General features: G+C 39.1%; 1 protein-coding gene and 1 long non-coding RNA gene across 3 annotated transcripts in view; one reads left to right on the plus strand and one right to left on the minus strand.

Annotated features, from left to right (window-relative positions):
• Window positions 1-8: 8 nt before the first annotated feature.
• Window positions 9-19,702, minus strand: part of LOC133839323 (cardioacceleratory peptide receptor) — a 42,937-nt gene continuing 23,243 nt past the window's right edge. The window contains exons 3-7 of one of the 2 annotated variants that reach the window (XM_062270759.1): window positions 2,635-2,770; window positions 2,375-2,572; window positions 2,022-2,282; window positions 1,683-1,959; window positions 9-1,599 (exon numbers count right to left, since the gene is read on the minus strand). In XM_062270759.1, coding sequence (XP_062126743.1) covers window positions 1,365-1,599; window positions 1,683-1,959; window positions 2,022-2,282; window positions 2,375-2,572; window positions 2,635-2,770 — 1,107 coding nt within the window. In that variant the 3' untranslated portion in view covers window positions 9-1,364. Of the gene's footprint in view, window positions 1,600-1,682; window positions 1,969-2,021; window positions 2,283-2,374; window positions 2,573-2,634; window positions 2,771-19,702 lie in introns of both variants that reach the window. The other variant, XM_062270758.1, reaches the window with a different exon arrangement.
• LOC133838520 (uncharacterized) lies at window positions 8,824-10,866 on the plus strand. Its single transcript, XR_009893955.1, has 3 exons — window positions 8,824-9,002; window positions 9,077-9,516; window positions 10,473-10,866. It is a non-coding gene; the product is annotated as an uncharacterized LOC133838520 (long non-coding RNA).

Here is a 19,702-nt window from a genome sequence, read left to right on the forward strand (position 1 = left end):
ATCAGTCTTGAGGTTATTTTGTACGAAGTATCCCAACAGTTATGTAATATTTTCTAATGATATACCATAAGGAAAATATCCTTTGGCTGTTTGCAAAAGCCTGGAAGACAATATCGAGTATGTTCTCACATTCTCAGCAGAGAAAGTCGTTCAATTTGCTGTGTTGACTTTTGGTATTTGCCCGTTGACGTCAAGAGTCACAGTTACCCCGCCACAACAATTATAAATGAAGTGAGAATGAAAATGAGCTGAGGACTGCCTTGTCCTCAAATGCTGTGGCATATGTCCTCTTGCCTCTTGACGTGCCTGGCACTCTTCACTCTTCACTCTTCATTCACTTCACTCTCTGCTTGCCCTTGAGCCCATTGTGCGCTGAAGCGTTGAGACCAAAGAATGAAATTTGTGGCGCGTGCCAGAATGAATTAAAATACTTAAAGGACCGCAGATTTTTGACAATATTGACCTTTATTCTTTGTATTCTCCCCGCTTTATGCACATAATTATGAAATAAATATTAGCTTAAATCGAATTGACTAAAACGTTATGCTCTATTAACTCTTATGCTTTAGTTACAAGTTGGTGTATAATATATATGTATATATAGCTTTTGGTTTTTCATGCTTGGACAACTTTTGTACGCTGCGCACTTCAGACGTACACTGACTATGAAATGTTTATGTACAAACGATGCTTATTCGCATGTATAGTAGTTGACAGAATAGAGATACGATTAGGATTAGGTATAGAGTATAAATACTTAGTTGGCTTTACAATTAGTTGGGCTTAAAAGAAATGCAACTATTTTGAATTTCGTGTAAATAAATAACATCAGTCTGATAAATTGTAGGAGTGTTGTAAAATTTGATGACTGCTGATCTAACATCACTTGGCACAAGATTCCAAAATTGAATTCGAATTTAAAGTATTACGTGTATAAATAATTTGGAAGAGAAGTATAGTAAATTATTTCGTAAGGAACCGACTGAATAACTTTTTAGTTGTTCTGTTGATTATGCCCCTTAAAGTTGTGATGTTAAAACAGCATTCGTTACAAAGACTCATTGAGTTATTAAAAATAATTCATACGTATCACTTATAGTCTAATGCATAAATACTTAAGATACTATAGATTGCAGAGGGAGATGCTTGCATTGAAATTCGTAGAATATCTACATATAGTTAAATAGTAATTTGCATGAAGTTTCCGCTATGCATACACAACTGTCGCTCTTATTGTCTAAGCCTCGTATAAACCTGCCTGGTATTATTTTTCATTTTTTTGCTTACAGAAACTCCGCATCACTGAACGATGTCGGACCGTGGACCGCAAACGTTGAACGCTTACGGGTCGTATGCGCCAGCTATCATACCTCTGACATGGCCGGAACTGTAATCACCTTATTGGGTCGCTCACAGATGACCACACGGGCGTTTGTCTTATTGGTGGAACGACGTGATACCGTTAGCGAGGTGGTCAGTGTCCGCATGGAATCACAGCTATTATGCAGGCGTCGGCCCACTGTATGACAGCGATTCTGCTGTGAGTTGTTGCGATAGGATTTACAGCAGCAGGTGAACCACTTAAAGGGCGGAAAACGACTGGGGATAAGGGAGTTAGAAGTTAAGTGGAGTTAGGGAAAGTTAGAAAGGGTACTTCGAATCAATGACAACTCAATGCTTACCTGAGTGTGCGAAATACCTGTGATGAGAACAGGCAATAGATAAGTGGATTTGCGGCCGAGTTAAGTGGTGCAAGACTCTGGATGAATGTGGCAATGGCAATGTTAGTCTGCGAATGCGGTATTTGGCCAAAGACCTGCAGCAGATCGAAGATGATATAAGGTGACCAGCAGATGATAAACACAAACACAATCGTCAACGTCATTTTCACCGTTTTAACCTTGGCGCGTGGTATAATGCCCCTGGAGCTGGCACGTCGCGTTGCAGCCGCACCGAAGCCTACACGTTCTAGGCGATACACCAAATGAGAAGAGAAAACATGGGCAGCTAAGACAACCTACCTGTGGGCACAAATATGGAGCCTTTGGCCCATATAGTCTTCACAATAATTGCATAGCAGGCGGAGATTATTAGGGCTGGAATTGCAAACAATGTTGCCGAGACCAGACTCATATAAACTTGCCAGGCCATGGGTGAGCCCAATTCAATCCAGCACTGTGGATGGCCCTGTATCAGCTTCTCCTCATAAAGCACCAATATGGGCAGCGAGAAGAGCGCAGAGAGCAGCCAGGCGCCAGCGACCAAATGACGAGCCCGTTTCCCTACAAAGTGCCACAAACATTTTTCCTTGTTACGTTATCGTCAAGTGCCAAACATTTTCCAATTAAAAAAGTTTTGTGACTGAGCGACTTACATGACTTTGAGAAGTTCATGGGATGCGTTATTGCATCGTATCTGTCAATGCTCATGGCCACCAGCACATAGGTGGAGGAGTATGTGACGCACACCTGCGAGAACCGAATGACCTTGCAGGCCAGATTACCAGCCCGCCACGATATTGTAATGCGCCATATAATGTCCGTCAGCACATTCAGCAATCCAACGAAAAGATCTAAAAAAAATAACGAGAATGGCAAAAGGACACATAGTATTCCACCTTAGGGGATTCCTCACCTGCCAGCGCCAGTTGTTTGATAAAGTAGTTCATTCGCGACTTGCGATTTTTATTGATGAACATCACAAAGAGCACCGCCGAATTGCCCAGAACAATGACGGTGAACAGTATCCAGAGTACCGCAAATTGTTCCGTCTGTAAAAGAGAGAAAGGAGAAAGTGAAAGTCAGAGTCAACTACATATACTTATGTGCGTGATTTTAAATACGCTTCACTAACCGCCCATAAAATTCATCGTCAACAAAGTGTTAAGAGCGGAAATCACGCATAAAACTCAATTTAATATCACAGCAATTTCAGGCGCACACCCACACACATACACATACACATACACATACTCAGCGTCACACACAAGCGCCTTTGTTTATGGCTCTTTAAATAGCCATAAAATGATAGACACTAACTGCGGCGTGGGGAGCATTGGGGCTGCGAGGCCAATGTGGGCGTCTGGGACTCGACGACAGGATGTGCCAGCGGAAGTTTACTCTTCGAGCCAACAAGACACGTCAACAGCAACAACAACAGCAACAAGTACATAAGCACATCCAAACATTGCCAGTAGTAATGATAGAAAGCAAACAACAAAAAAGTTGTTGTTGCCATCAATTGAAGCCGTCGCGTTCAGTTTGTGAAGGTAATTAGGTTTGCTATGTGCTTCTAGCAGGAAATTGCTGCCAAAATAAAGTGCCCGAAAGCCAAGAACTTGACTCTTCGTGTGGGCTTTTGTTATTACCAAAAGAAGTCGTTAATAATTTTCATAATCCTTACATTTGTTGGAACTTTACTTGTCCTCTAAGTTAGCCAAACTATGTACCTCCATAGAACATTTCATATGCATGTGTGTGTATTAGATATTAGTTTAGCTTAGAGTTTGGCTCCAGGGTATCACTGTCTGAAGTCTAGCAAAAAGATAACCACACGCTCAAAATAAACTTGCCTTAAAAGAAACTTGACAGTCTTGATGCTTGCTTTTGCCTGCCGGCAGACTAAAGACGCCTGAGCTTATGCTACAACTTCTTTGGCCAACATTTTATTCCGACTTGTTTTCTTTTTTGTGGCCGTCGCGTCAAATACGAGTAAATAAGTATATTTTTTTGCCAAACTGTTTTGGCTCAAAGAAGCTGCTGAGGTAGGCTGCGATTTGCTCTTTCTCTTAGTCGTTGATCATATTGTGCAAATTGCCGCATAAATCAGCGAAATCGCCAAATAAGCAGACGCGACCAGAGCAACCATTCAGGCAAGTCAAGTTATTTTAACTCAATTTACTTAAATTTATAAATAACTTTGCCTCATATCTCATTCCCACATTTCAATATATTTAGGGAAAATTTAAAAATTGAATGCTTTAAATTTAAAATTACATTTAACGCATTTGATGTTTATGTGATGATAGCTTTTATTTAAAATGTTTTGAATGACGGAACCGTATTTGAAGCCTTTGGCTTTGTGACCTGAAGTATTTGAGCCTGGATTGCAATTTTCTAGCATGACTTTGACAATTTCTGGCAAAGCCTCAACTCAAAGTAAACCCTCGGCACCGGCGGAAAAAGTTGTTGGAACTTTGGCCATTTGACGTTCATTCTGCTTTTATTTTTATTATATCCCATTTTTTTTTGTTGTTTTGTTTTGGGTATGTTTTCAATTTTTTTTCGCACTCTTTGCGTGTTGTTTTAAGCAAGTGTTGGCAAAATATTTGTGCAGTGTTAAAAGCTTCGCATATTTGCGGCGCATTTATGTAAGTATATATACACATAAATACAAAAGATACGTTTGCGTTCCCGAATACACTTTAGCGATTATTAAAGCGAGATTTCATTTGGCCTAAGTAGAAAAGTTATATATTTAAGTGCAACAAGAGCTGTTCTGGAGAATGTTATTGCCTTGTAAATTCTTATTGATATTTCTCTTCAATTTGATTCTTTACTAATAATATATCATTTAATTTTCTTTATGAATTTCGTTGCAGAAATTGTTTTTCGAAACTCATTTGGGGATTCCTTTTGTTGTATAGTGATATTTTACTCACATTTTTTTCAGTTTATCATGTGCCATGCTGTGGGGGAGTTATAAAAATGTTATAAATGTCATGTTGTAAGCCTTTTTTAATGATCATCCATAGCTTGATTTTTTTGTGCCAGTATTGCGTGTGTTGTCCTTTTTTGTGTTTGCTTTTTTTGAGCAAGTCATTATGCCTTTTTCAATTTTGCTTTGCACCTCGAGGAAATTGCCTTTTTGTTAGGGAGCAATAAAAGTGCAAAATTTAATTTAGAGCCAAAAGGAGTTAAGGGAGCAGCCGAAAGGCTAACGGCTTAACCGGTTGCAGATAAGACCGCTTGGGCAACCGTAAGTCCTTATTAAAAGGCAATTTCACAAGAGAGAGTGGAGGCTAGCGCGGCCAGTTGCAATGCCAAACAATAGCTGCCACCTGTTGCGCAATGCAAGAACAACGTTGTCTGGGCACCGCAACTATTATGTCTTATTATTAAGTGCCCCAGCCATAACAATGGCAGGCACTTGAGCTCGCGGCTGCTGTGGCATTGTGGCTCTTGAGTGCCACATAGCCTTTGCTGCAAAATGGTGGCGGTGTCTCTCGCTTATGTCCTTCGCGCAACTTAAAGTGCGCGCTCTCTATGCGGCTTATGCCGCATTTGTGTTATTGTGATTGTGGTTGCAAATTGTCTCTCTCTCTCTCTCCATCTTTAAAGTCGCCCTTAATCGCATTGGTTGACAAATTTGAGCAGCTGCAAATCGTAAAGTGCAGCAACAAGATAAATGTGTGGCCACAAAACAGTGGCAATGGCAAATTAATTTCATTTCACTGCAAAAGCAATTACAACAATACGAACAACAAGCCAACCCATAGTAACTAACAGTAATAATAAGAGCGAAAAGAGAAAAGGCAAAACTCTGCAGTTGTAGTCGAAGCTGCAGCTGATGCTTATAAATCAGCAGCTGCTGCAAAGTCCACAGAAGCAGCGTGAAAATGGAATATTTGCAGTTGACACACCAAGTACCATGAAGTGAGCAAAGATTGTGGCATGCTCTTCATGGATCTGGGTAAATGGCAAACTTCTTGCAACATATTTATTCAGTTAATGACTGCTTGGAAGAAATTCATTCATTATAAAAGCTTAGTATTATGGGATAGAAGCAATTTTTTAACTTTCAAATAATGTCGTAAATTCAAGTGAATTAGAAAAAATCTAGAAATAAATTTTTAATTAAATTCTCGTTGAGCGAGGAAGTTTCTTAATAAATTTCTTATAATTAAACCACTCAATTTGTTGTCTGAAATATTCACTCGATTAAACTATAATTTCGCAACTTTTCCAATTATATCTGATCGGAAAAGTGCTCACAAAAGCATTGTGAGTAGTTTCCTTCCGAGTATTCAGGCGCGTATTTGCGCTTTTTTATTTCACTTTTTTATTAATACCGATTACATTGTGCTTGAGTGCCGAGTGGTGTAACACTGGGAAGTAACATAAAGTAAAATTAAATGGAATATTACGTATACGCAGCGTGGTAAGCTGGCGAGAATAGTCAGATAATAAGCTGAATGATGTTGTTGCCATAAAAGCGAAGTGGCAGCTTCTTGGCTTACACTACAGTTCAATGAACTCAACGCGTGTTGGGTGTTGAATTCTGTTTAATATTTAAGCAACGGCATATTGTCCACATACACACAAATACACACACACACGTGCTAGCCGTAAAGGAGATGAAACCGAAATGGGCAGCATATCTGTTAAGTAGGTATAAAAACATGCATTTGGGTCAAGCCGTGCGCATCAATCATGGCTTTTATAGCTGTTATTTGGACAACAATGGTCAGTCGTTGAGTTTTATGAACTACGCTTGAACCAAAGCCACAAAAGCCAGCACCGTGCCACATTTTGTAGAGCCACTGTGGAAGGAGCGTGGGAGTCACATGAGTGATGTTTGTCGCCCCCCCAAACAGCAGCCGAAAAAGTGCGCTTTAATTCACCTAATGGGCAACATTTTGTCATCAGCTGGCTTAAATCATTTCGCTTGGCTCACTGGCTGCGCATATTTGGCACTGATGTTGACACAAATTGAAATTAATAAAGCGACCCCACCACTCTACACTATTAGCCTGCAAGCTGTGTGTGTGTGTGCATTATGTTTGTTTACATGACAAACTGTTGACAGCTCAAACCAAGAAGCAGGAACGAGAATGAGAGTGAAAGCAATACCGAAAAAGGGGGGAAGAGCGATGCGATGTGGTTGTGAAAAATGACCAGAATTTCAGCTAACATAATTTTGGTTAGTTTGTTGGTCACAGCTGCCTGGCTCGGAGAGGTCTGCGAAAATGTGGTCAATGATAAGGGGAAGCATGCTAAATGTCGGTATAATGGCATATTAGCTCGTTTTAACGTTGGTCTGTAAATTATTGAGTCATAATATGCTACAGAAGGCGGCTTATGGGTTAAATGTGTTGCACAACATACATAAATTATACACGGAAAAGATCATAAGACTGTGTGCAACAGTTTTATAAAGCTACATTTGATTCTCTTAACTCGATACACTTTAAGAAGTGACTAAAGTCAGTTTAAGCAATTTATATCATAGAAAGCATAAAGCAGCTTGCCAACTGACCCAAAAACACATCAATAAATTTAAAAACCTAAAAATTACAATTTCGCACAAGCGACTACGACTGGTGAATGCTCCTGCCCTTCAAGGAGACATTAATCAAATGAGCCGAGCATAAATCTAAGTGGCAGAAAAATTTCAGAACAAAAAAAGAGAAAAACCGCAAAAGAAATAGATAGATGGCTGTAAAAGAAATGAAGGACATCAGACATCAGTGCTAAATGTTGTTGTTGCTATGCAAAAATAAGCATAAATAAATTAAGGAGCACATAAATATTTTCACAAATGGCCAAATGGCTATGCCTTAAATAACATGAAAAGGCCAAATTAAATTTTTGGCCCCAAAAATAGCAGGAAAATAAACATAACTTACGCGCACACAGAGAGGAATACACTCATGTATACGGGATTGACCAGACAATCGCAAAACAAAAGGAAGGCGCATTTTGTTGTCGAGTAAACAATAAATAGGGACACGCGCCTAGAGAACTATGCAAAAACAAATTACGCACTATCGGGACAGAAGTGTGGAGTATAGAGTGTGGTTTTTGGCAAAAGCAAAAGTTATGACCCCACAAGCACATGTGTGTGCTCTAGTAATTTGCATACATAACAACAACAATATATAGTATCCTATACTATATATAAGCATCGTCGTAGGCAAATCATGATAGCCATGTTTAGAACATCATGGGCTTAAGTCAAGTCAGGCATAAATTTGAATATTTTTCTTGCCATTTGACTTTGAGTTGGGTTTCGCCTGTGGATGCCCAGTGCTAATTAACACATAAGCAGCAGACACATGTCTGTCTCTGGCTCTCGCTCTCTCTCCCTCTGTATGTTTATCGCTGTCTCTATCTTTGTTATCCTCATTGTGCAACTAAGTGTTGTATTGTATATTTGCCAAATGAAGTGAGCATGACAACAGATTTACTTGTCGTTTCATATTGCCTTATATGTTGGGTCAGCAAATAAACTGTTGGGTTGGCTAAATTCAAATCTAAGAATAAGAAGCCGAAGCCAAGTATGATCAACTAGTAAATATCCTGCTCGACAACTTCAATATATTCTTATTATTATTACTCCTGCTGTTCCATAATATATTATATTAAAGCATCGTTATAAAAAATGAACGATTCATTGACACTAAGAAAATAAATACATTTTTTGCAATTTTCTTATAAATTGAGTAATCTTAAATGATTGATGAAATATTCAAACTATCTTACATTTGATTAAAAGGAAAGTTAAATGAGACTCTTCAATTCTAAAAATATGCTAGACTTATTTTAAAAGGCTTAACCATGATTAGTTTCTTATTTCATTAATTTGTCACACTTCAACTTTATATTCAGTAGCTTGCCGAGCTGCATTGTTTTTTAAGTACACAAACTTTTCTCTTTGATAACCTAAATATCATTAAATGCCAACACCAGTATCTTATCCGTCTAACAGGAAACTTCCTGTGCAAAACTCTTTTAGAACTTTTTGTAACTACCAAAAAGTTGCGCGTAAACACTTTTTTAGTGCAAAGTATTTGGCTTAAAGCTGTCAAAGGCAACAATAAAATGTATCGACAAAGTATGCTTCAAGGAATGTCACTCGCACTTTGGCTCAGAAATCTAACAAATTTAATTAATGTCTGGTCCACAACCGAACCTTGTGATTAACTAGAGGACAGTAAACGTGAATGCCGCTAAAGACTGATTTAAAGAAAAGGACACGAAGCGAATTCGAGGAATCTGCAGGTTCAACGCAATGCGAATAAAAATGGCAAAGCTATCGGCAGCAAAATAAACTTTTTCTTAATTTGAAATTCCAGAACTGGCAGTTGTCAAAGGACGAGCATGTAGACCAAAACAGACAGCAGAACAACACCAAGGAAAGCACATAAAATGGACAAAGATTCACACACACACACACACGCTGGCAAGTAAAGCGGAAACTAGGAACTCTAACGGAAATGCAGCAGCTTTATAAGGAAACAGCTTGGACAAGTTGGCAAGGCAGAAAAACAGAAAGAGAGACAGATAGAATAGCACAGGCAAGGAGCAAGCTGGCCTGGCAGTCAAGTGGCCCTGGCTTCAACTAAAACTAGACGCCCGAGTTGTTATTTCTGATTTTGTTGGTTTTACAGTTAACGGACTCTCAGCTGTGGCATGCTTCGTAAAGCTGCAATGGGCGGCACTTGGCGGCTGACTTTGATTCTATTTAAAGCAAACAACACACACAAATGATGCCCCGTTCGTGCCTTGTCTTGCCGTAAGTTGCCTTCACTTCACTTCGTCTTGCCTTGCCGTGGCTTGCTTTGCGCTGGGCGGCTGTCAGAACAAGTAATTTGGTGTGTAAATGAAAAGTGTGTGTTGTTGCCTGCTCGTGTTATGCAAATTGCTGCGGTTTTGTTGCCATTGAGGGATTGGCTACGTGTTGGCCCTTGGCCCTAATAGTTTTCTCCCGAAAAACTTTACTTTCTACTTTCTCAAGTGGTAGCGGGTACTTAAAATATGTTCTAAAGTTGGAGCGCTGACTGTCTATGGGCTGCCTTCTAATGACTTAGTTAAAACTTTGCATTTCAGATTATAATTAAATTTGTATTGCAGCGAAAAATATGATGCTTAAGTTTTACAACTCCAAAGTCCTCCCTGTCTAAAGTTTGTACTAACTCCAGTTTGCAAAAGCATTTTTTTACAAAGTAATCAAGAGACGAACGATCATTTGATATCCCCAATTAAATAAACATTAAATCAATTTCGTATTAAAATTGCTTAATATTATATTAATCCAATCACTTTTCGATCATATTACGTATACGCTGCTAATTGAAAATAAACTCTATCGTTTAATTGCAATGCAAACGCTGATTAAATAATGTTCCATTATGGAATGTTAAATTTGAATCAAATGTCTCTATGTGCACATTAATATGTTTGTGTGTGTGTGGGTATGCGGGTGTGTGGGAGGGCATTATAAAGTGCTTTGTGTCAAAGGCAAAAATGCATGGAGCGTACGTGCAATGGAAGCCAAATGCGAGCACGCACTTAATCATTTATGCACTCGCACACACACACAACCAAATGCAACAGTATATAGTGTATCTGTTTGTGTGAGTGTTTGTCACATTTGACATTGTGCACGTACAAAGCGCCGAGGCGTACGCGACTTTTACACGCGCTAGCAGCATTTCGCTTTTAAGTTTCTATTTCTTTTCTTTCTCTCAGCAACTGAACTTCGACTACTGTTACTGCAACTGCAACTGTAACTGCAATACCATTAAAGTAAATTATGTGGCAAATGACAAATGCAACGTTGAAAGCAAAAAGAGGAAACAGAGGAAAACGTAGAACCGCAAAACTTAGCAATGATGCATAAGTGTTCATGTATTTCGGCATTACTTAAACTCAACATGGAAGCGCAACGCAAAAGTTTCTTAAACATTTTCCCGACGCTCGTCATCTGTCAGCATCAGCATCAGTATCAGCATCAGCGTCAGCGTCATTGGCGTTGTGTTCATAAAACCAAAAACCACCTTTGGGCCAATGGGAACTGGCAATGGCATTGAACACTGTCAAGGGGATGTTTGTGCCAATTTTATTGAAATTGCGTAAGTGTTGCTCCTCTGTCGTCACACAGTCAAAAAGTCTTTCCGCTGATGCATTTACCTATCACCTGCCTTGTTTTTGCATTTTCTTTTTTCTCCTCTCTACTTCTGTTTCATTTCTGTTTCTGGCTGTCACTTCCGTCACTTTGATGTGGGTGCCGTGATATTGAACTGAAAATTCTACGAAATGTTTAATGAAAAATCTATCTGATTAAACAATCAATGACGATCAACACAACTGATGGAATATGTTCTTAATTGATGAAAAAATTAAATTGTAATGCTTCCAGTTTTGTGTTAATTCTTGAAAAGTCACTTTGCATTATTTTTAATATTAATTTAAAATACATTTCTTGCAAAGTATCTGCTACCGCAAGAATTTTATTAATATACTTCGCTGAATAATAAAAGTATGCTATTGTGGTTGAATTTCATCTCCCTCCCATCCCACTCGGTCCGCTCTTGCACTTTTTTTGCTTCATTAACTTCAAAGTATCACACAATGAAAACAAAATTCATCATCATGAAATTTGCTGAAGTCATTTAATTTAATTTCATTTAAAGCGCCACAATTCATTGCATACTTTGCGTGCGTCGTCAACTGCTGACGCTGACCTAGTTTCCTTTGGACGACTGGCTGCTCTTGACGGGTCTCAGCTGTACTATACATAGTACTAGTCGTACTTGAGTCTAAAAGAAGTTCTTGCCTTGGTTGTATCTCAAGTATTTACCGAGCATAATTTCGTTGTTGGTTGTCGCCTTTGCATTTTCTCATTAAGCGCATTACGCGCTAGCACAAAAGCATCCCAAGTGGATTAAAAGCCTGAATGTTTTGCCCTCTTTAAGGCAATTCTCCAATGATATTTTTTTCATCCGCACTTTGCATGCAATTTAGTATTACTTACATGAATTTTTACTGCAGTTCACATTCTGTTGCAATTATCTGGTTTGGTCTTCGGCCTTTAGGCGTGGATTTCAACGCTTTTGCCATTTGCATAATTTACAACTTTGCGCTCGCGTTTCGGGAACCATTTTTACGATTTTTTAAGTGCCCCTGGGTCGCGTCTGCAGTTCGTTTTTTCTCTCATTTCCTCGCTTATTTTGTTTTCGTTTGCGTCTCAACGACCTTCTGCCTCCTGCCTGGCTGCTGTTTGTTTCATTGTTTGTTTTTTTCAAGTTTTCTTACAGCTGCATGCACCTAGACAAAACACCAGGCGACTGCGTCTGTTAGTTGACTGTGTGTATGAGTGTGCGCTTCCGTTTCCGACAAAAACTTGTAGCACACTTTGCTGGGTTTGCTTTCGCTTACTGCATGTTGCTCATACGCACCGTGGTTGCGCTGCATAGCAGTAAAACTGTAATTGACTTGGGTTATGTTAAATTTATTGCCTGCCAGCTCATTCACTGTTGCCACTGCTTATGCATGCAAATTGTCATTGCAATGACATGCAAGTGTTGCTCACTTTTTTCCTCTATTTTCCATTCTCTTTCGCTGCTACTGTCTTCTTTTTCCGCATTTTTTTGTGCAACACTTTCGTATTTGTATACGGTATATTCTCGGTGGCTGCCACATGAACTGACTGGCATTTTGTGCTTATGAAACGAAATTAAATTTGCCTTTTTCGTTATATTCTCACTTTCCAGCTGACAAGTGCGAATATATACTATGCATGAGAATGAATATGGAAGCGTCTATGGGTTCCATTGTTCTGTCCGCAACTCTTATCTTACCAGAGCTTATTGTTGTCCCCGTTTTATAGGACAATGCGAAAATGTTGCCTTGTGTCTGTCATTAAGACAACTTCCGCAATGATTACAAATAACAAAAAAAAAACAATTGTATCTCAAAGACAAATGTGCCCTTATAATCTGTGACAACCGCCTTTTTAATACTCTAATTTCGAGCTTGCTTTATCAGCTGAGCTGTAATTTAAAGTTCACTTTAATACAATTTAAATGAATTAAACTCGAGACATACTTTCAGCAAATGGCATCAATATTTTCTGATTACTATAATGCTAATTTCTTATAATCTATGATTTTTTTCAATTTAAATATAAGTATATAAATAAACTTAAGACTGGAGAGAACATTTTGTTTATATTAAATCTGCAGTTTAAATATACATTCATACATTATTAGAAGCAAATGTGTCAGTTTATTTCGCATCACATCCAAAATGTTACGCACAGTTAGTCAAGGTAACATTTATGAGTGTATTTAGGTTATTCTTGATGGAATACTTGTTTGTTGTGATTTTTACGAGAATTCCCATTGCTAAATACAAATATCAATAATCGTACGAAACGAGTATACAATATTTTGTCAACAGACAGGACATCAGATATGCCTTGGGGCACTTCTGCTGCTGCTGCTTGTGCTTCAGCAAGCACTCCAAAATGATTACAATAACAACAATGTGCTGGCAAAACAATTGTGAAATCAATGCTTCTGGCAGTTCCCGCTCCCCTGCTCCGCTGGGTTCTTTTGGCACCGTCTGCACCCGCTCCCAGGCGTGCTTGCAAAATACAAATCAATTAGGCGTTAAAAAAGAATATACAAATGATGTGGACCCGAAAGCCCAATTTCTGTAGACCGACCAACATGCTGACATGTGTGTGTGCAGGAGAATATATATGTATATGTGAATGTGTGTGCGTGTCTGTGTGTGCGAAAGTGTGTGATTTTTATTTATTTGCTGCTGCTCCAGATTTTTGTGGAAGCCCTTGGCGACGCCTACTTAATGGTTATCAGTGAAACGCTATTAACGCCACGTTGATTTATTGCAATTTAATTTTGTTTCAATTTGGCCATGTTCGAGTATTTTATTTCACAAATTATGTGCAGACACGATTGGGGCGTGGCCAGTCGCTTAGATGCGTAGGCGTGCAGAGCAGAGCCCTCTCGTTATTTATAGCGGCCAGCACATGATTTACTCTTAATGGTCACAAAACTGGAAACTTACCCTAAAACTTTGTTTACAGATTGCACAGTAAATGTACAAATTTTTATTGCCGAACAATAAAATTGTAGCAGTTTTCTATCTCGGTATTTTCGGGCCTTTAATTGATTTGCCTGTTTATTTTTTATGTGTTTTTTATTGGTTGCCTTTAAATGCCTGATTGCTTTGCAAATTTTTCACATTTATTGGGCAACTGCTCAGCATATAAATCTTCTTCAAGCAATATATATTCAACATATAATCAAAAGCTAAAAATTCCTTTGACTAGCAGCTCAAATAGCCCAACTAGCATACAGAGAGAAAGGCGTGTGAGCGAACTAACTTCTTGCCTTTGTATGCATGTTGAACATATAAAGTTGCGCCTTTGTATATGCTACACATACGAGTTCCTTCGCGTGGCGGACGAGTAATTTAATACGGGATGTGCTCGGAACTCCACTAACGATTCTTGTGGTTTAATTTGACTCGGGGAATTTTCAGGCAATATTGATCGACTGCTGATTGACTTTGACATAAGCTTGTTCGTCTTCGCGGTTCTGCGCAATTTATATTGTTTAAAAATGGCTTAAAGAGCGAACAATGAATTGAATGCAAAATTAAATTCCAATTATTGGGTACATTGAATGAGGAACTTTATCAAATGTTTGTGTGCTGTTTTGTTTATCCATTAGCAGTCTCACAGTTTGTTACTCACACAATCAACTGGGGCTTTAATCAGCACTCGGTATATTTGACAGAAAAGTTTGCAACCCCTTTTAATTGTATACATTAGCCAAACAAAAACATAGGGTTCAAAGTTCAAACGTGACAAATAAACCAACAATTAACTTTAATAGCCATTTCCCCCAAAATCCGCATCCATCCAGCAACAAACACAGTATTCATGGGAATATATTTGTGAAATTAACACTTTCACTCATTCTTGAAGTTATTGCCGTTGTTTGTCTGCCATAAAATTTCACATTGCGTCTTATGGCTGGGTGCTGACTAAGAAGGATGGCTGCTGGTGGAGCATATTAATGGTAGATGCCAAAGTCAAGGCGCAAATTATTGCAATTAGTTGGAGAAGTCGTTTATTGATTTTGCTGGCCAAGTGACACTTGGGAATTTGAACTATGAGCCTGTCCTTAACTGCAAAGTGTCAAATATAAATGATAAGGGAAGGCAATTGTGAGATAGTCAGAGCGAAAACGAGAGAAAGGGAGCATTGAACCGGAGAGAGGCCACGTGTCGTATAAGCAATGAACTATGGAGTGTCACAGGCCGTGTTAATGCACGGTTAATGAGCATCTAAAAATCAGCGAAGCTGAAGAGTCATACGACAAATATTGAACTCGAAGGTAATGTTAAAGTATACTTCAAGACGCACAACAGGCGGAAGTGCATTGACATTGGCAAAAAAAAAAAATACTCGTAAGATGACTATTTCATAAGGTTGTCCAAAGAACAACAACAACAACAACAAGAAGAACCAGAACAGCAATCATAGCAACATAATCGAGAGCACGCACAACCGCAGAATCGACGAACTGAGCTGGACACGGCTAGATCATGATGGCAACAAATCCTAATGCTTATAAATCGCAATGACGCACACACACACACAAACGCACATAGAGCTCGGTGAGGCGACGTGCCAGATAAAACTCTTGTCAAAATGTATTTTATGGCAGAGCCAGCAGAGAGCCAACTGAGCCTTGCGGCTTGCGTCGTCTAGTGTTGCACGTTGCCTAAGTCTGTGACTATCATTGTGTCTGTGTCCGTTCTTAATAAAATTGATGTTGCGTCCATTTCATTACTTGGCTAAGGGCAAATAATGTTGTTAACTCATTTTTCGCCTACAAGCCGGCTAGCACACATACACACACACAACAAAACTTCCCATGGGTAACATTCGAGGCATTTGGAGCTGCTGAGCTACTCAAACATTTTGTTGTCCTTGTGGATATTTTATTTTGTCAACAATGGCACTGGCTAAATGCAATTAAGACCAACTATGCGAGTCTGTGGCTGACGACTTGAAAAATGCTTTAATTTGTGTTAAAGCACTGCAAGTGTAATTAATGCCACACCCAGTCCGTGTCTCACTCCTCTCCACACACACATATGCTTATTTACTGCTGCAAGTGCTGGCCAAATACTTCAAGCTCTGGCACAATAAACAAGCTGCCAGCATATCTCCTTGTCGTTGTCTCAGTCTCCGTCTCCGTCTCCATCTACATCTCGGTCGCCTGGCAGTCTGTTGTCCTTGCGCAAATTTACGCTCGCAAGCCGCTTATTTCTGCTGCCCATTGCCACCGCATTGCCGACTTGTGGCAAATTAAATTGTTAAAAGGGGAGTCAACGTCTCTCTCTCTCTCTCTCTCTTTCTATAGCGCCAACAACTCACAGCCTTCGGTTAATGATGCCGCTTTGTGACCGCTAAGCGTTTAACCTTCAGACACTGCGTCGTCGAGACATGTGAAATATACAAATGTATGTATATGTATATGTTTATATATTATATTTTACATTTACTTTCGCTTTTCTGCTTTTTTACACATGCTTAATGCCGCTTGGCAAATAAGCTTAAGACACATTTTGATGCCAGATTAATGAGTTCTTGCAAAGCAACGCCTCTCGTTTAATCTTGTTACTTCAACTGACTAACTTGTGTTATCGCATTAAAACCAAGTTTTTTTTTACTGACGAAGACAAATAAGTACATTAATTGCAAAAGAAATATTAACGTTCTTATAAGCTTGTCACAAATTATATAACTCAATAATCATTATATAGCTAATGTCTGCTATTTGCTGCAATATCAGTTTACTGCTCTGCCATGAAAGTTTTCGTTCACTTTATTGTGTTCGCTATTCTATTTATAGCTATATTTTCCATAAATGTTGGCCTCAATTTTCGATTACCAACTCAAAGTGAAGCCCGGTGGGCAACAATGTAAGTATATTGAATGCAACGCCTGCTATTGAAACATTAACAGGTAAACACATATTTATTGAAATTTTGCAATACATTTTTTTGTTGTTGGTGTTGTTGTGATACTTGACAAAGGTCCAATTAATGTTGGCCTTTGAAAGCCAAGGGCCGCTATTGTTACAATCATTATGTACTTATATAACGAGTATATATTATATATAAAGAGCACAATATGACGTCGAACATGACCAGACTAAAAATAAACGTGCAATATGAAAAACAAGTGCTTAAGGTCCTTGAGACATCTGACGGCGCAGAAGGCTCAGCATTGCTGAGCATGACACCCCAGGAGGCAGCATTGAGAAAGCGACTGCCAGGGTCATTAGCGCCACAAAACATATGTGTGATTATCTTGGTCAAAAAGCTTGGCCAGTGGGCGACTTTGTCTGCCGATTAAACTTTTCGCAATTGGCCACTGGCAATATTAAATTTTTAAAGTCAAAGCTGAAGGGTTTCGCTTTTCTTGTGTTCGCCCACACACACACACACACACACCAAGTAAATAGCCAGGACACGCGCTAGACATTGACCAACGTGGAGCAAAGTGAAGCAATCGCTTGCTGGTTCAGCTTACAAACAATGCAGAGGAGGAGTTGCGTGTGCGGCTGCATAATATGCTTCGATTTTGCCAACAAACAAACATAGAATGGCGCAATGTTTTCGTTTTTGCTCCTGGCTAATCGTAAGTGTATGTACTATATGTGCGTGATTGAGTGAAGGGAGCATGCGGAAAGTTCCAGTAGCAAGGAAAAGCTTCATGCACATCAAATGAAATTGTGGCTCATACCATCACCAAACAGCCAAGCCAACCAACTTCGTTGGGTCGGAATACATATTTGTGCGTACACGTTGTAAGGATACTCGCATATTGACAGCATTGCAGTAGTTGAGCATTTGAGCATTTGTGCTGGCCATGGTCAAAACTTACTCATGGATTTGGCTCCGAGCTGGCATATTTGACTTTGTCTAACCTTTTGGAGAATGGTGCAGTTGTAATTGGCATATCTGTGTCAGAGTCATCAACAGCTCAATGTGCCAGGATTAGCCTCCAGGGTGTGTGGCCTTGCGATTGCGTATGTGCGAATGGACTTGTTGATGGGCAACAATGAAACCAATATACTATATCCACACCAGCCAGTTTATTGAGCTCGCAGTACCTTAGTACGCATCCATTTATGACAACTTGTCTATATACAGGTTTCACGTGTCGTATACTCAACGTAAATCTAGGTATGATTTATTGTTTGGCGTGTGCTTACATTGCATAACAAATCGCTTCATTTAGGTTGTAAATGCGTTGGATTTGCCATAAAAGCAATCGTCAGTATTGTTCGTAATGGTCAAGCTAAATCCACACTTAAGCTATTTAAATTTCAAATTGAAGCAAAAACCTTTTGGCTGCTGCTGCTGTTGACCCGTGCCAACACATGGTGGCACATCATCCGAAAAGAATCAAGTAAATAATATCGGTTCAGTAACCTCTTTATGCCAACATTTTTCTTACCCTTTTATGCTGCAGTTAAGAATTGTGGTGATAGATTAGCTTCCACCCTATCATCCAATTTTTGTGTCACGCAGACGTCTTTGAAATTTCGAATTTCTTTTTTTTTTTGTTTCTTTACATGACAGCCGCATATAATTTCATTTATTTATTTTTCATTTTGAAGCAGCAAATTGTTTAGTCTACGAGTAGGACGTTGATAAAGGATATTTTCATGGTTTGACTGAGCTGAATCAACAGGCGGCTTTCGCAATTTCACTTAATAACCTGCTATTTTTATCGCTTTGTCTTTTTTATTGGGTTACCTTTTGATTGGGACACAAAAATTAATGCTAAACACTCGGCAGAAAGCAAAGACAATATTCTATTTCAGATAAATAAGAAATGATAGTAAATTATTTACTTTAGTAAAGGTTGAACTTTTGGCCTTAACCTTTAAATATTTGTGTACTTGTGGTTGTTCTTTTTGACAGATTCAATATCAGAAAATCATACTCGTATCGAATATCTACGCAAAGAAGGATTGCAACACACTTGATGGGTGTTGAGCTGAGATGAAGATGAATTATCTGCTTACCCTTGCGGTTCAGTTCTCGGAAGGATACACTCTCAATGGGGCACATAAAAACTATCACTCAAATCAATAAGCTGTTGGCATTTGTGTCTTGGGCCTTCGTTTGATTGTGTTTTTTTTTATAACTTTGTTTGTCTGACAGGAAGGAGAGATCTGCATACATATATGTCGGGGCCTTAACTTTTCTTCTTTTTGTTAGCCATATGTTGTCTGAGTCTGAATGTGCTGCTGCTGCTGCTGCTGCTGCTTCTTCCCCCTCTCGCTCTTTTCTTCATTTTTTTGTTGTTGTTGTCCTCATTTAAATAAACCCAAATTTATGGCGTACACACGCACGCACACTCTTTGAGCGATTGGCGCGTTTTAACTTGGCTTACTTTGCATGTAAGCCAGAAGACTGGAATAGCGGGTGCAGGGAGGTATTTCGGTTTAAGGCTATTTCCTTTCTAACAATGGTTGCTCGTTGGCGTGATTTATACGACGCAGCGTGTGGAGATTTCATTACATTTTCGATGCGTGCTACACTTCAGAACGAGAGGTTTTTCCTCCCTTTATTTTTATAGGCAGGCAGCGGAGGCTCCCTTGCAAATAACGGAAGTTTAGTTTAATCGAAGTTGTTGTCACGACTTGCGACCGCTGATTGATTGCCCAATTGATAAGCCAGACGACTGGCATGCAAATTAACTTAAAGTTGCCTACAGAGCGAGATTCTTATTTTCTTCTTCTCGTCAGTTTCAATTTTAATTTGCAGCTGAGAAACAAATGACATTTGCCTTTTATTGTTTGGCTCAAATTTGAAGTTTTCCCCTCACATTTGCCACAATAACAACGCAAAGAAGA

Source organism: Drosophila sulfurigaster, chromosome 2R (genome assembly GCF_023558435.1).
Source record: "Drosophila sulfurigaster albostrigata strain 15112-1811.04 chromosome 2R, ASM2355843v2, whole genome shotgun sequence".
NCBI classification, from domain to species: Eukaryota; Metazoa; Arthropoda; class Insecta; order Diptera; family Drosophilidae; genus Drosophila; species Drosophila sulfurigaster.